Here is an 18,622-nt window from a genome sequence, read left to right as displayed (position 1 = left end):
GGTACTTTTCACATACTGTCTGATGCGTACTTGGGTTTCATTCACACTACACACTCATTTGGAGTAGAGTACACAGTGAGCTGTGTGCTGCTGCTGACGGAGGAACGTCACAGCTTCTAGTCGAGGGTGAAGAACCTGTTTGGAAGTGACGGGGTCAATCAGAAGCCAGGTGGAGCAAAAGGGGGATGAGTTTTATTAATGTCAGTAAAAAACAAGTAAAGGACCAAGCTTCATCTCCCAGAATGCACTGCGGCGTCTAGCGCCGTGTGATTCAGGTCTGATCACTGTTATTGATGATCGATCAGAAGCGTCTTTCCCTCCTTTCGTGCAAATTCATTTCTCAGCGTATTCTCCGTCTCCCTGAGAGATGACGTGTCCTCCATGTCCAGTACCGTGCAGTACTGACCGTGTAGTACTGAATGTGTAGTACTGACCTTGTAGCACTGACCTTGTAGTACTGACTGTGTATTACTGACCCTGTAGTACTGAACTTGTAGTTCTGACCATGTTGTACCTACTGTGTAGTACCGACCTTGTAGCATTGACCGTGTAGTACTGACTGTGTTGTACTGACCCTGTAGTACTGACCTTCTATTACTGACTGTGTAGTACTGACCTTGTAGTACTGACCTTGGAATACTGACCGTGTAGTACTGACCGTGTAGTACTGACCTTGTAGTAGTGACCTTGGAGTACTGACCATGAAGTACGGACCGTGTAGTACTGACCTTGTGGTACTGACCGTGTAGTACTGACCGTGTAGTACTGACCTGTTTGTGGCACGGTGGCGCAGTGCATTGCACTGCTGCCTCACAGCAGGAAGGTCCTGGGTTCAATTCCCGCCTGGGGCCCTGTTGGCACCGTGCTCCGGTGGGTTATCTCCCAAACAGGAGCCTTTCTGTGTGGAGTTTGCATGTTCTCCCCGTGCTCACATGGGGTTTCCTCCACCTCACGTCAGTAAGGACCCCCACCAAAAACATGCACCCATCATGGTCTGACCAGCGATGGACACTCATCACCTGGTCCCCGGGCGCGTCCACGTACGCTGCCCACTGCTCCTGGCTGTGCCCCCGGAGGAAGGACAAGCCAGGATGGGTCAATGCAGAGGAGCCATTTCACCAGCACCATCAAAGCATGTGCATGTGTGTGTGTGTGCATGTGTTGTAGTGTGGTGTGTTGCGTGATGAATAAAGACTGTTTCTTCTTCTTCTTCTTCTTCTTCCTTGTAGTACTGACCTTGTAGTACTAACCATGTTGTACTGACCGTATAGTACTGACTATGTAGTACTGTGTAGAAGGGCCCAGTCGTGTACATATCAGTCAGAGTATCTGTGCATATTAATATATTGGAGGCACCTTCTCTTTTCTAGATTTGGTGTCTCTTCATTAATAATCACATTTGTCGGTCGATATCACGATATCACAGTAGGTGTTGTATTTGACACCAGCAGGGGGCAGCAGAGAGTGCGTACCTCCGAAGGACAACGTGAGGATCTACACGGAGTTCACAGAGGAAAAAAACCTTTGTTTGTGAATATAGAATGTATTTTTATAAAATCAATCTTAATGACTGGTTGTCTGTTGTTTTAAAGTATTACGAACAAAACAACCATGTGGTGCCGTGTTTGCCCAAAACATCTTTTTGGATCTTGGATGGTGAATCGAGTTAATGATCTTTACCAGTTGAAGTAAAGTTATTCTCCATCATCCTGTCTGTACATGTTTCACCTTTCTCATATCTTCTCTATCCATCCGTCAAATTACTCATCGATTTATCATCAATATCTGAGTTTATTTGCAGGAGCTTCATGTGTGACTGTTCCCAACGTATTTTAAGGTCCAGAGCAGGGCACAGACTTCTTCTGTGATGAGGAGTTTGCCGCTCCTTCAGGACCAGCTTGGTCCAGGTCCAGGTCCAGGCTAAATCTGACGCGCAACAAAGCCCAAAGCACAGGTTTGTGTAAAGACTGCGGTGAGCTGAAGGGTGATTCCAGCTCTGGTTGGGGGCCAAAATGAGGACCTGGCCATAATTATCTTGGGTCCCTGTTTAGTCATAGATGCTGAGGTGCACTGGCCTTGTTCAGCACTGTATGGGTGATCTAGGAGTTGGTTAGTAGTGTGAAAAGGGTTAAGACGATATGTTTCTCTGCTCACTGTGGGCGGCGGGGGTTAAGGGCTTTTTGCAGGTGTTTTTCAGCCTGTGTGATGTTAGAGTAGAGGCAGCCAAACCCCAAACCAGTTGTAATTACCACTGAGTTCAGATCCTGTTGGTGAGAGAATGTGTCACGTCCACACACAGGGAATAGAACTCAACCTTGGCAGTGTTGGTGCCGTGCTCTGTAGACCTACACAGGGAATAGAACTCCCAACGCTGCAGTTTTAGTACATAGATCTGCTGAGAGATCCAGGGAATTCAAACCTCTAATCATTGTTTAGACTGAATGTCACACTAAATTACTTATTTAGATGCATGAAGGTACAGAACTCTGTCCTCCAGGAGAAGGTATAGAATAATGTCCTCCAGGAGAAGGTATAGAATAATGTCCTCCAGGAGAAGGTAACCTTTATCATGAAGAGGTTGCCCGGCGCTAACCCCTTCCTGGTCTCCTCTGCCACCTCTTCCTCCTGCACCGTCCCACACAACTGAGGTCCATTACATCAAGCTGCAGTATTTATTCCTGGGCTTCCATCCACTTATCGCCAGATTGTCAGCTAATCTAACTGTTAGTACCTTTCGTGACTCCTTAACCACCATAACAGTACGACCTGGCCATAACATTGACTTAGCCGACACAGAGGTGCTCCATCGTGCGGTACAGAGCCCGGGAGCCCTCCTAAGTCAGCACGACCAAGGCCTCTAGGACATCGCCAACCACCCCAGCAACATCTTGATGGCCGTGAGTGGTCTCCAGGCTTAACCAGCTCTGCAAGCTCCACCGTCTCCTGCACCACTTCCCAGCCTGACTCCCAGCACTCCCCCCGTCCACCGGGAGCCCCATGTTCCGGCCCAGGGCCATATGACGGCGAGTTCTGGTCATGCCAGGCTTTCCTGGTTCAATGTGCTGTCGTGTTTGAGCAGCAGTCGCTGTCCTACGCCACCGGTCGGCAAGTCAGTTCAGTCGGCAAACCGGCTCAACTCCCGTCAGGCCAGGTGAGCCTTGTTCTTTGAACGTTTCAATTTCTCCCAGTCCTAACGTCCAGGCTCCTAGAATACCAAGCCCGAGGCCCTGTCCTGCTTATTTGCTGTGGAGGAAAGCAGCACTTAGCCAAACCCTGCTTTGTCGCCACACTGACGTGGGAGGTTGATTCTCTGGTGACTGGGACTGCTCATACGTTGGCCTTTGTCCGACAACGCTTCTGATGGCCTACCCTGGTCCCGGACACCCGGGCCTTCGTCACAGCCTGCTCCACCTGCGCCCGGAACAAGACCCAACCCCACTCTGGCCTCCTCCGTCCCCTACCCATCCCTGGTCGCCCGTGGTCCCACATCGCCCTGGACTTTGTCACCGGTCTCTCACCATCCAGTGGCAACACAACTGTCCTCACCGTGGTAGACTGTAGACTTCTGGTGGCCCAGGTGTTCCGCCTCCACAATATCCCTGCGGACGTCGTCTCGGACAGGGGCTCACAGTTCATCTTCCAGGTTTTTTGTGTCTTTTGCTCTGCCCTGGGAGCCAAGGTCAGTCTTTCCTCCGGTTTCCACCCCAAGACCAATTGCCAGACAGAGCGGGCTAACCAGGAGATGGAGGCCATGCTCCGTGTGTCATGGCTGCCAACCCCTCCTCCTGGAGCGGCCAACTCCCGTGGGCTGAGTACGCACAGAACACCCTCATCAATGCGTCCACCGGTGTTTCTCCTTTTCTTTGCTCCCTAGGCTATCAGCCCCCTCTGTTCCTGTCCCAGGAGGCAGAGATCTGTGCCCTCGGTCCAGGCCCAATAAAGCTCCATTGTTAAACCCCGCCGGCCAGCTGTTACGTTTGAGTGCGTTTGAGTCCCCCCTAGCCCTGGTCGTAACACGACCAGAAGAAGGTATAGAATAATGTCCTCCAGGAGAAGGTATGGAATAATGTCTTCCCAGAGAAGGTATAGAATCTATACCTTGGATAAATAATAATAGATAAATAATATACTTCATCCTTATCGAATCTACCGCACACATGGAAGCTTGTTGCATTCTCGGTAAAAAGGTGGTGTTTATACTGGTAACCATCAAGCTTCACTGTTGCTGAGGCTGAGAAGGCAGGAGCTGCATTTTACACTAACTGAACCTTCATCCAGGAGGGACAGCTGGAATATGGCAGTTTAATTTATGAACATAACTTGCTCTAATTTCACTGAATGAAGTTTGCTGGTGATGGAATCTTGGTTTTGAAATTAAAGGCCTGAACCTTCACCCTAATGAAGAGTCTCACAGTGTGGATTTAAGGATCTGTTAGAAGATCCATGAGGAATTATTTTAAAGCTCCTTGGTGCTGCTTTGCTGTTTTCCACCAAATTTGGAAATTGTGTTTATACCAACATGACTTTGGAGAGCAGGACATTGACATCTCCCTCTCTCTCCCTCCATAATAAAATTGTCTCGTTCTGTTTTACACACACAAAGAAACTAGAACAAAGTCTCTCTCTGATGTTTTACTGTTGGACTTGTTACTCAGGGTCAGAGGTCACTCAGCTGATGTGGGATCAGGTCTCTGTTAGGAACTCAGAGACTTTCACAAGGAGGCTAGTAGGTACGAGACAGCAGCTTTTAAAGACGCACACACACCAAAATTCAGATAAAATATAAGAAGATGGATATTTACAGTACTAGACCAGTCACTGCCTTTGCAACAGGTGCAGACTAAGATTTAGCCATTATGTAGTCTAGATCCCTTCTACTTGACCATACCATTCACGCTTATACTGTTATATTTACAAGTTTAACAAAGATAATGGACAAAGACAAAGTACTGAATTTCTTGGTACTGTACTGTACTGTCCTTGGAGCTCAGAATAGTGCCAATCCCCAAATCTGAGGCATCCTAATGAAGCGCATCTGAAACTTAGGGCTGCACAGAACAGGAGAAGAACACTTTCCATTCTTGAGGGCAGCAAATGAATGTTCACAATCCTGGGCCTGTTTCACAGGGTAAGCGGCAGATTTTTAAGTGAGGTTGGTAACAGGGATCGCAAGGATAGAAAACTGAGGTACTGTAGAAACCTATGGTACTGTGCAAACAGCCCTAGGAAAGACCTCAACTGATTCCGGTCCGAGGATGCTCTGCATTTCAAATTGCCTCTGAAATGGGCCTTTGGTCCATCGACCCTGAAGATGAACGCATCATCTGAATAGGCAGAGCGAAAATCTCACAATCTAGGAAAACGGTATTCATCAACCTTTGGGAGGCTGTCCAACGGAAAGCATTGTACTGTCTTTGAAGAGGTCCAAAGTGCTAATGTTTTGGGCTTTCACTATGTACTTCAAATCATCTGATCAAATCATCTGTCCTAGGCATTGAGTGGGCATCAAGGGAGGACTGTGAATTTACCTTCCTAAGGTCTATGCAGCCTATCGTGGTGCCATTCTTCTTTGGCACCATTACCATGGGACATGGGACCATTCACATTGAGGAAGCTCTATTCCTCCCAATCAATCACTCCCATCCCGTCTCTGAGTCATTTATTTAGCAATTCCATCAGCCACACTGGAATCCAATAAGGATGCTGCCTCACTGGAGTCTGGTTCCTTACATGGATGGCTTCCTTGATGAGTGAAGTTTGATCTGGCCCTTCCTGGAACAGCAAGACGGCCTTGAGAGATCCAGGCCCTGGAGATCTTGCTGCTGCTGGGATGATAGGTGCCCCAAGTGCCCCATGTTATTCTCCCTTGTAAGTCGCTTTGGATAAAAGCGTCTGCTAAATGACTAAATGTAAATGTAAATGTAAAGTTGGCAGCTTTCCTTCCACTCTTTGTCCTTCCACAGGTTTATATGATAAATCTGTTTCTCTTTTTCCCTTCCAGTTCATTCTTGGGAAAACCTTGCATGCTGGGATATCTGGGTCCCAGACACACGAGTCCCAGCCGGTGCAACCTCTATATTTAGGACAGAATGAGAAGACATCCTGGTATATTAGAAGTTCCTGGTTTTATGTGAACTTCATGTGTACCTTGAAACATGACGTCAAGAGAGTTCCTTGGAAACCATGCCACCATCAACCCCCCCGGTCCAGGCTGGTGGTGTATTCCAGATGTCCCACCACAGCTGGATATTCCAGCAGCAGATGTGGAACAGTGGGTGTGATTCTCAACGACACATCGTTTAACAGGCAGGATGCTGAGAACACACACACACATGCACACACAAACACACAGAAAGTGATGATGGTGATAATGCAGAGTACTCATACTGTAAACGATACTTAGTTGAAGTACTGTTACTTTAAAATACTATACATTTCACTCAAGTTTATATAAAAGTAGTTTTCTAATTAACAGCTTTATCCAAAGTGTGTACTCATAAATTCTGTAAATTCAAGCTCATATTTTCACAGCGAATGATTTCGCTCCTCTACCTCCCTCTACTCTACCTCTACTTTCCCTACCTCTACCTCTACTCTACCCACCTCTCATCTACCACCCTATACTCTACCTCTACTTTCTCTACCTCTACTTGTACTCTACCCCACCTCTCCTCTATCTCCCTCTACCTCTACTATACCTCCCTCTACTCTACTTCTCCCCTACCTCTACTCTGCCTCTATCAACTCTACCTCTACTATACTCTACTCTATTTCTGCTCTACTTCCCTCTACTGTACCGCTACTCTACATCCATCAACTTACTTATTTCATTACTTACTCTGCTTTACCCCTACTGTTCTCCACTCTTCCTCTACCTCTACTCTGCCTCCATCAACACTACCTCTACTCTACTCTACCTCTCTCTATTCTACCTCTACTTTACTCTACCTCTACTTCTTGTCTATTCTATTCCACCTCCCTCTACTCTGTCTACTCTACCTACACTCTACCTCTACTCTACCTCTACTTTCTCTACCTCTACTCTACCTCTCTCTACTCTACCTCTACAATACCTCCCTCTACTCTACTTCTGCTCAACCTCCATCTACTCTACCTCTACTCTGGCTTCCTCAACTCTACCTCTACTATACACTACCTCTACTATACTTCCCTCTACTGTACTGCTCCATCCGTCAACTCTACCTCTACTCTACTCTACCCCTACTTATTCTCTACTCTGCCTTACCTCTACCATTCTCTACCTCCCTCTACTCTACCTCTATTCTGCCTCCATTAACTCTACGTCTACGGTACTCTACCTTTACAATACTCTACTCCACCTCTACCTCTACTCTACCTCCCTCTACTCTACCTCCCTCTATTCTATGTCAACTCTTCCTCTCTCTACCTCTAAACACCTTAATCTGTACTCCACCTCTAAAAGTACTTTACTGTCTTTCTCAAAAGTGTCGTTTTCAGCTCACCTCTGAGTGCTGTTGTTCCTACAGCGTTTCCAAAGTGTGTGTGTGTGTGTGTGTGTGTGTGTGTCTCATTATGTTGCTGTTGTAACACCTGCTTCTCATTGAAACAGTGATAAAGTCCAGGCTTTGATGTTTACACACCTCTTATAAAAGCCCTTGTTCAGTTTGATGCTGTTTCCTGACGGGCGTGGCCGGGGGAAGCATGTGTTGGGGCGGTGGAAGCATCTACCTGCTGCTGCTGCTGCTGCTGCTGCTGCTGCTGCTGCTGCTGCTGCTGCTGCTGGGTGTTAATCTGTGCAGTGGGGAGCGTTCACCAGCGGGTTCTTCCTTTGTTCTCCTGGGCACAGGATCTGGTTGGAACCTGCTGAGGTGGAGGTCTGATCATCCCCACACTGGATAACGTGGCTGCAGCTCCACGGGGCAGAGAACCGGGTCCACCGCAAGGTCACAATGAACATCAAGTGCCTGAACTGGAAAATAAGAGTAACTGCAAAAGGAAGAAGATAGGGACCAGGGAGGCTACTCTACCTCTACTCTACTGTTCTCTACCTTTACTCTACTGTTACTCTAACTCCCTCCACCCAACTTCTACTCTACTTTCCAGATCTCTAGCTCTTCTCTACCTCCTTCTTCTCTCCCATATGTTCTTGTTGTTTAGAAAATGGCCTCTGATCCGTCAATCACCAAAAAACTGAAAATGTGACTATTTCAGGGGAAAGGTCGCACAGCTGCAAGCTCCAGCTCCAGGAGCACAGCTCTTCTTATGCTTCTCAGACTGTAGAAGATACCGAAATGTCTTCAACAGAGATATGAAACAAACATGATTGTGAACCCTGCAGCACTGCAGGCGGTTGTTTGAGGTAAAGGACTGACTGAATGAATGACCAGAGTGACTCCGGACTCCTGAGTCATCTCAAAGATGTGTTTGCTGTGAACCAACTGTTTGCCAGTCTTGCATCACCAGTTTGTGCTGCTGGGCAGCCTAACTTCTCCTTCTCATTGATGGATGGAATCTTAATTTATTTATAAATTTAGTGACGGGTGGAGGTCCCTCTGTCTAACAGCTTCCGTGTAATCACACTTAAGCGTGTTGTATTAAAGAATGTGCTGCAGTCTCTAATGAACAGCACATGCTGTCCAGGGAACAGTGTCGCCACGGCAACCAGGAAACGCCTCGTACCATCGGAACAAAGGCATCGTGCAGGGTTCCAGGTAAACAGGTAAACAAAGACAGCAGGGCGACGACTGGGTCAGGGCTTCTATTCCCTACAGCAAGGAACTTGGGGGTTCTTTCTCTACAGCAAGGCCCTTACACTGCAGGTTTGGGGTTATATTCCCTAGAGCGAGGCACTAACACTGCAGGGTTGGTTATATTCCCTATAGCGAGGCACTAACACTCCCTGCAGGGTTGGGGGTTCTATTCCCTTTTGCAAGGCACTAGGGTTGGGGGTTCTAGGAGTGTGATACCTTTAGCAGAGTACTGCAGGTTTAGATCTCTTCGGATCAGTGTACTTTGGAAATGTGAGAGAGAGAGAGGGGGGGGGGGGAGTTAGAGTTCTTACTCATGAGATCAAACGCATGAACCAGCACGTATCAGTGGCAGCGTCTCACAGGACAGTGAACTTCAGATCCAGTTTATGTGATTGGCCCCTGCATCACAGTTCTAGTCTCCAGGGGATTTACGGGACCCCTTGGCGAGACAAGAGGAAACTTCTTGCCAGAGGGATCAACCTTCCTGAATGGAAATGTGTGTGGTTCACTGGAATCCAGCACCGATGCCACATATGTAAGAGCTGCACACGTGTATTCAAAACTGGTGACGCGTTGATGCCAGATTATGCCCCTGAGCAGCGATTCTCCACCTTCTCCACGTCAAGGAGCCTCAGTTTGATCCATTTGATCAGATTTATTCTCCGGGGTCCAATCTGAGCAGATTTTTATTGTGAGATCTGATTCAGTGTCTCTGCTCTAGTTTGGGAGAATACAGTTAAACTAGCATCCAAACGGTCATTGCTGGACATTCTTTCAAGGTGCTGACATCTTGGAAATGAAATCACAGTGAAGTTTAACCATTTATCACACTGGGACCCCCCTGAACCTCTGGAAGGACCCCCGGGGGTCCCCGAACCCGACATTAAGAACCACTGCCCTCAGATAATACATTGAGATAATACCTATTTCCATCATGATGTAATAAAAGCTCTGGTCCATGTTACAAAATGAAGATACACTATTGATACACTACTGGTGTATCATCTGGACCCTCCACATGTCGACCTATTTTGGTCCTCGGACCATAATGTGACCACGGGTCATCCAGGTTAGTGCATCTGATCCCAGTTCTCGCCACAGAGATACAATGCAGGACAGTTATATGACCAAAGGAATCCCCAAATTACACCTCCCACAGAGAGAGGGAGAGGAGCTCATTCTGTAATAAGAGGAGTCAAATGATCCCTAACTAGTTTATACTGTCATTGATGGCACTTAAATGATTCAAATCTTGAATAAAAAGTAATTCAACTTGTTTTTTATTGAAATAAAAACACACTTGATCCCTTTTATCCATTGCAGCTTATTGTGACCCGGAGCTAAAGCTAAACTGAGGGACTGGGCCGTTGTTGACCCCAATGATCAGATGGTCTGATGGTCTGGTTCCTGAAGGTCTGTGAAGGTCTGATGGTCTGGTTCCTGAAGGTCTATGAAGGTCTGATGGTCTGGTTTCTGAAGGTCTCTCAAGGTCCAGGTCCCAGCTTCTGGCTCCACCTCGCTGCTCCCTCCCTCAGCCTCTCCTCTCATTCTCACCTCAGGATCCATCAGCTCCAGAACGCACTTCTCCATCCACCTGAAAGCCTTTCTCCAGGATGAGAGGCTTCTCCCTGGACGCAGCCCTGGTGCCCCTGGTCCTGGTGTCCCTGGTCCAGGTATGTCTCCTGCGTGGTTCTCTGGGCCAGGACAGCTCTCCAGGTGCCCTCCACCCGGGCTTGTCCTGGCGGCACAACGGGCACGTTTTCCGCATTCTGAGCCGCGGCTCGCAGTACAGACCGTCCAGCAGGGCACGGACCGGCCCGTCCCGGGACACGGACAGGAACCCGGTGGTTGTCCTTAGCAACGGCGACGGGAACGGCAACGACACCGTTTCCGCCGCGTCGCAAGCTTCTCCGCGGGTCCCAGCGACGAGCGGCGCTGCGCAATTACGCACGGCGCGGCGCAGTGCCGCTGCCCGGGAGGTGGAGCGGGGACGCACCGAAGACCCTGCTCCGGTCCGACCGGAGGACCGGCTGGTGGGAGACGACCCCTACAACCCGTACAAGTCCTCCAACTACTACCCCTATTACAACTACTACAATTCCTACTACAGACCTAGGCACCGGAGCCAGCCTCGGCACGGCTACGGGACCAGCTTCCACCAAAACGGTAAGACCCTGGTGAAGTTGGTTCGATAGTCAGATATTTAACAGATATTCGACCATAAATCACAGGGGAGAGCGGCTGATCACGTCCCCGGAATGAGGTGCAGCTTCACGGACAGCGGCGCTGAGAGTCGGTCCCTGGTTCAATGGCGCGTTAGGGACCGTCCACAAGTGACACGACACAATTTTAAAATGTTAATTCGTTGTCTGTCATATAACTGAGGACACCCAAACCTAATCCACATAATACTAGGACCGAGACTACCTTATACTCGGTTTAAATGGATGAAGAGGTTAAATGGTGATAAACAGAAAAAACCCACAAAATTCAGGTAAATTGAAGTTAATTGTGTTTAGTTCACTTTGCACCTATGAGCTGCATTCACTAATAACCTCGAACCCTGGACCCGAGAGGTGTTTCTGTACACTGTGTGTGTGTGTTGAGAGAGCTGGGTGGCCAACGGCCCATATATAAGGGCGATATCATGTTGTTTTTTACATCTGATAAAATACAACAATTTAATAATAACAACGGATGAGACACAAAGTTCCTGAAGTTAAATGAACATTTATTTAACACGAATGTTATTGTCGCCTTTGTCTCTGCAGTGAACTTATTTCCAATTTAAAAAATTAATCTACTCAATAAATATCCACAGATAATCACAAAACTAAACTTGTAAAAGAAAAACTTCTGAATGAAAGACAAATAATTATAAATGATAAAAATGAATAAATACAAATAAACAGCGTCATATTCAAGTCTGGTCGGGAAATAGTCTGTCCGCTCCAGAAGAGCAGTATTTATTATTTACAAGTAAAGTATTTACACAAAAACATCCAGTTTTTACTGAATTAAGTCCCAAGGTCACGAAAAGCAACGACGACGCCCGAGATCTGCGCTTTGCTGTGCGCTCACGTTCCTTCTCGACCCAAAACTAAAAGGAACCGTGGTGTGTTTAAAGGGTTTGTTTCATACAAGTTATGAAATGACAATAAAATAAATAGATCTAAAATAAAACGGTAAAATCGCCACAGGAAGGCTCGTACGGTGCAGCGCCGTCCGGAGGAGAACAAAGTTAGGTTTACGTTTTGCCTCCATTGTGAAGTATTTCCAAAGTGCCCTCCTGCTGTTTCCTCTGACACCACAACAAAGAACGAGACAGTGGTGAGAGGAGGCTGTGGGCGCTGCAGCGGCTGTGACTCGCTGTCAGAGAGAAGAGAGAGACAGGAAGCAGCTGCTACTGAAATATAATATAATATGAAATATATACTGAAAAATAGTACAGACAATGAGTATTGAAACACTTTCAAATACTCAGAGTCAATGTGTATAGAAGAATCTATATTTACACCAGTCTGCCCTCATTTTTCGTTTATCGGCCTTGTCAGCGCAGGCGTCGGCCGATGCCGATTAATCAATATCGGCCCGATTATTCAGCCGACACTAGTGTGTTCACACAGCCCCATCCTGCAGCAGAAAATTAAGAAATGTAATTAATGTTGATGCAATTTTAGAGTAACAGCGCTGGGGCAACAGTTTGGACTCTGCCCACTCTGCGCTGAATGGATTTCTTGACTGCACACAGTTGTATTGTTGCTTGTTACACTGAGGGTGTGTGTGTGTGTGTGTGTGCAGGTCTTCCTGACCTGGTCCCAGACCCCTATTACATCCAGATCTCCACCTACATTCAGAGACTCCCCCTGTACAACCTCCGCTGCGCCGCTGAGGAGAACTGTCTTGCCAGGTGAGACCTAGAACTCCCCACGTTGCCAAAGATCAGGTCAACTTCAGGTCAAAGTGCATCACTTATCCCCCCCCCTCTCCTCTCCTCCTCTCCTCTCCTCCTCTCCTCCTCTCCTCTCCTCCTCTCCTCCTCTCCTCCTCTCCTCTCCTCCTCTCCTCCTCTCCTCCTCTCCCCCCTCTCCCCCAGCTCTGCTCAGCATGCCAGGGACTACGACACCAGGGTTCTCCTGCGGTTCCCCCAGAGGGTGAAGAACCAGGGCACGGCCGACTTCCTGCCCAGCAAACCCCGCTACGCCTGGGAGTGGCACAGCTGCCACCAGTAGGTCCCTCTGACTAGTCCACTACCCTAACTAATGAACTAACTAACGAACTAACTAACTAACTAACTAACTAACTAACTAACTAACGAGCTAACGAGCTAACGAGCTAACGAGCGAACGAACGAACGAACGAACTAACTAACGAGCTAACTAGCTAACTAGCTAACTAACTAGCTACAGAACTAAAGAACTAACTAACTAACTAAGTGGCGGTAGTGCCCCGAGTGCTTTCTACCTACCTAACAAACTAACAAACTAACTAACAAACAAACTAACTAACTAACTAGCTAGCTACAGAACTAAAGAACTAACTAACTAACTAACTAACTAAGTGGCGGTAGTGCCCCGAGTGCTTTCTACCTACCTAACCCTAACTAACTAACTAACTAACTAACTAACTAACTAACTAACTAACTAACTAACTAACTAACTAACTAACTAACTAACTAACTAACGTGTGCGTGCCAACTGCAGCTCTGATGTCATTAAGCAAAGCATGAATGTTCAATTCAATCACATTTATCTTCCAACGTGTGTGTGTGTGTGTGTGTGTGTCTCAGTCACTTCCACAGCATGGATGAGTTCAGTCTGTACGAGCTGCTTGACCCTGGATCCGAGGTCCGAGTGGCTGAAGGACACAAAGCTAGTTTCTGTCTGGAGGACACGTCCTGCGACCCGGGGCACTACCGCCGCTTCGCCTGTACCTCACACACCCAGGTACACACACACACACACGCACGCACACGCACACACACACGTACGCACACACACACACACGCACACACACGCACACACACACGTACGTACGCACACACACACACACGCACACACACACGCACGCACACACACACACACACGCACACACACACGTACGTACGCACACACACACACAAGCACGCACACGCACACACACACGTACGCACACACACACACGCACACACACACGTACGTACGCACACACACACACACACACGCACACGCGCATACACACGCATACACACGCACACCCACGCACACACACGCACACACACATACACACACGCACACACGCGCGCACACACACACACACATACACACACGCGCACACATGCACACACACACACACACATTCACACAGGCGCACACACACACACACATATACACACACGCGCACACACATACACACACGCACACACGCGCGCACACACACACACACATACACACACGCGCACACATGCACACACACACACACACATTCACACAGGCGCACACACACACACACATATACACACACGCGCACACACATAACGCACACACACATACACACACACACACACACACACACACACACACACACACACAGGGCCTCTGCTGATCTGTGTTGCTGCTGCAGGGTCTGAGTCCTGGTTGCTATGACACCTACAACGCCGACATCGACTGTCAGTGGATCGACATCACCGACGTCTCTCCAGGGAAATACACCCTAAAGGTGAGGGAACCGGGAACCTTCCAAATACTGTTATTAAAATATAGAAAAACATATTCTACATTATTCTGTGTTATCCAGAACAACTGATAAAAGGTACTTAAAAGTCGTTGGTATGATATTATGAACCAACTCCATCGCTGAAAAACAGCCAAAGTTTATATTCGACTCCGTGTGGACGATCAGCACCTGAGAATCCACACTTTTGTTACTTTGACTTTGTGAGGCTGGAAGCTCCGTCTCTGCTGTGAAGTCCAGGAAGTCTGACTGACTTTCATTTCTACAACTCAGATATATATCAGATATATTCTCAGATATTTTGTGAATTTTTCATTCTTCTCGCCACTTGGCTCTTTCATACTGGATCTTGGTGCTTATTTGTTTTGACTTGAATTGCTTCTAATTGGAATTCAAATAATAGCTCATATGTCGTCATTGTTGTTTTTTATGTCATTCATTTCGTTTTATATTTTTCATATTTTTATGCATTTATCATTTTTATATTTCTTTATTTTATTTATTTATTCCGTTTTGTACAGGCATATATTTGCATTTAATTGTATTGTAATTTGTGTTGTAATTAAACACTTTTTAAATTGATTTCTCAATGGATTCTCAAAATTGATTGATTGATCGATTGATCGATCAGTCGATCGATTGATTAATTGATGGATATGAATGTTGTGAACCTCAGGTGACGGTGAACCCGGGTCACCAGGTTCCAGAGTCGAACTTTGACAACAACATCGTGCGCTGCGAAGTCCAGTACACGGGAAATGCAGCGCACGTGTCCGGCTGCACCGTGACCTCGTAAGACACCACAAACACACACACACACACACACACACACACACACACACACACACACACACACACACAGGTAGGGAGATAGATAGATGTCTTCACCTCCATCTCTCTCTGGGAGTTTTTCCTTCATCTCTTACTTCCTTCTTCCAGCTCCTGAGCGTCTCTGCAGCTGAAGAGTGTGGATGTCCATCCTGCAACGAGACATCAAGGAACACCCAGAGACACTCACATACCCAAAGACACCCAGATAGACCCAAGAACACCGAGAGACACCCAAAGACACACAACGTCACCTAGAGACACCCAGAGTCACACAGAGGCACACAGTCACCTAGAGACACCAGAGACACTCGGAGAGACACAGAGAGACACAGAGAGACACCCATATACACCCCTTAGTCACTCAGAGACACCCAGAGAGACAACCAGGCACACCCAGAGACACTCAGAGACACACAAAGTCACCTAGAGACACTCAGAGGGAGACAAGGGTCACACAGAGAGACACCCAGAGCCACAAAGTCATCGAGAAACACCAGAGACAAACAGAGACCCTCTGCTGTCTTCCTTCTCCCTGGCTCACGACCACGCCCCCACGGCCACGCCCTCATTCCAGCGGGTATCCGTCCAGGCAGCCAAGGGTCCTTCTCTGCTGCTGCCGTGGGTCGCGGGGGGACGTCCTCCATCCGGGTCCTTACAGTTCCCATTCACCAGAGTCTGTTCTTTTCAGGTCTTCAGCAGGTTCCACAGAATGCATGTTAGGTGAGCGGTGGGAGGGAGGAAAACATCAAGAAATGATGCATAGAGAGGAAAAACACTGCTGAGAGGTCTGTGTGAAAAGAATACTTCAAATAATAATAGTCTAAATAAGGAACGCTACATTATATGCAGATGAAGCAGGAACATTTAACTGGATGGGATTTCTTTAAGCCAGTTCCCTTTAATGTTACTGATTTCACTTCTTAAAAATCCCTGAAATTTGCTACTTTAATGACGATGACGTAGTTGAAGAAATTTTTTATCAAACTAACTGAATACTCTTGAACACACACACACACACACACACACACACACACACACAAACTATTATATTTATCCGGTTTGTAAACAAGAGGATACACCAAGGTACACCATACTACACCAATATACACCATACTACACCAAGATACACCATACTACACCAATATACACCATACTACACCAAGATACACCATACTACACCATAATACACCAAGATACACCATAATACACCAAGATACACCAGGGTACACCAGGATACACCAAGAAACACCAGGATACACCAAGAAACACCAGGATACACCAAGAAACACCAGGATACACCAGGATACACCAAGATACATCATTATACACCAAGAAACACCAAGAAACACCAGGATACACCAAGATACACCAAGAAACACCAGGATACACCAAGAAACACCAAGAAACACCAGGATACATATATAACAGTATATATATATATCCATATATATATATATATATATATATATATATATATATATATATATACACACACACACACACACACACACACACACACACACACAGTAACCTTTGGAAAAACAACTTCCACTTCTTGTTCTAAATGTGTGTATACTGGTTCCTAAAGAGCCTGTAGCAACCCACACCGGAGTGGCTGTCTTATGGTATTATTATAGTATTATTATTATTATTATACTATTATGATAGTATTATTGTATTATTACATAAGTATTCATATTGTATTATTATAGTATTCGTCGTATAGTATTTTATAGTATTATTACAGTATTATTATAGTATTATTTAAATAATATTACAATAAATATTATTATTATAGTATTATTATGGCATTATTACAGTTTTATAGTATTATTATTATTATTATTATTATTATTATTATAGTATTATGTAGGTATTATTATATTAATATTACAATAAGTATTATTATTATAGTACAGTATGATAGTACACCCCCAGCTCACGGCCTTGGGTGGATCAATTCCGGATTGGACCTTTAAAGTATCTGTGCATCCCCAAAGTATTGAGGTGTGATTTCATGTGCTGCTGTTTTATTTCCATTAATGCATTTAACTAAAAACAAAAAAACAGCATTTAATAAAAATAAATATGAATCTGTCAGAAAAAAAAGAATATTGAGAGATTTATGTTTGGAAAGTGGAATTTATTGGAGTAAGGTGTGTTTTCAGAAAGCTTGTTGTTGTACTTGAAAAGCATAACCGTCCATTTGCAGAGCTTGTATATAAGCCAGCTCATGTAACATTTTATTAAACTGCATTTCCGCCAAAAAATACATTAATACAATTTTCTTGAACCTTAAAGGTCCTATATCATTTATTTCTTTATCTATTATCATACATTCTGATTGACATGCATGACAGGCTGTAAGCTGTATATGAAATAGAAGAAGAAGAATCTTTAATTGTCATGCAACAACACACACACACACACACACACACACACACACACACACACTTTGGGTGGTGCTGGTGAAACGCTTCCTCTTCATTTCTCCATCCTGGCTTGTGCTTCCTCCGGGGGGTGGGGCAGCCAGGAGCAGGGGGCAGCGTTGGTCGACGCCCGGGGACCAGGTACCAAGTATTCATCACTGGTCACACCATGATGTGGGCATGTTTTGGGTGGGGGTCCGTACTGAAGGTAGGTGGAGAAAACCCCATGTGAAATAGTAAAATTGTGTAAAAATAATGTCCTATAAATAAAATGAAACCGTACCAATAAAATTGACTGTACATAATATAAGAAAATAAAAATAAATAATAATGTAATTTTTTAAAATAAAACATAGTCACCTGTTGAGTAGACTTCAGCTTGAAACTATACATTTAAAGGTAAAATACTTTCAATTAAAAAACAAATGTGCTGGAATTGAAAGGTAATTGGAGGCTGAATGGAGGAGAAGACACAGCAGAAGTGTCCAGGCTGAAAAGAGAAAATATATCATGAAAAGATAGAATAAAAACACAATTGAAAAAGATGAACAGTATAAGAAGCTTATACCTTAAGACCTTAATCAACCTTCATTTTAATCTGGTTTCTGTTTTCTTGGCTTGTACCTGTTGTAGCCGTCAGCTTTATTGAATATTTTCCAGGTTTCCATTTGTTCCTTTTTCATATTTTTATTGTATTTTCTTATTATTATTTTGTCTTATTGTGTTGATGTCTATCTATTCGTCTGTCTGTCTGTCTGTCTGTCTGTCTGTCTGTCTGTCTGTCTGTCTGTCTGTCTGTCTCTTTATAAACAAGACAAAACAAAACGTTTGCGCACAGGGTTCGTCTTGTGGCTTTTACTTTGAAGCCCAGCAGATAACGCTGCTTCCGTTTCCGGTGTGCCAGCTCTTTGTGCTCCA

At 45.7% G+C, this 18,622-nt stretch overlaps 1 protein-coding gene across 1 annotated transcript; it reads left to right on the top strand.

Annotated features, from left to right (window-relative positions):
* Positions 1–10,345: 10,345 nt before the first annotated feature.
* On the top strand, positions 10,346–15,240 carry lox (lysyl oxidase; the record flags this gene model as incomplete). Its single annotated transcript, XM_080003742.1, has 6 exons — positions 10,346–10,898; positions 12,534–12,642; positions 12,829–12,960; positions 13,522–13,678; positions 14,334–14,429; positions 15,121–15,240. The coding sequence occupies 6 exons, from the start codon at positions 10,346–10,348 to the stop codon at positions 15,238–15,240; spliced, it is 1,167 nt and encodes a 388-aa protein (XP_079859868.1).
* Positions 15,241–18,622: the final 3,382 nt, after the last annotated feature.

This window comes from Zeus faber (genome assembly GCF_960531495.2).
Source record: "Zeus faber genome assembly, chromosome: 7".
Classification (NCBI taxonomy): domain Eukaryota; kingdom Metazoa; phylum Chordata; class Actinopteri; order Zeiformes; family Zeidae; genus Zeus; species Zeus faber.
The sequence above is the reverse complement of the archived record's forward strand: the minus strand, read 5'-3'. Positions and strand labels throughout refer to the sequence as shown.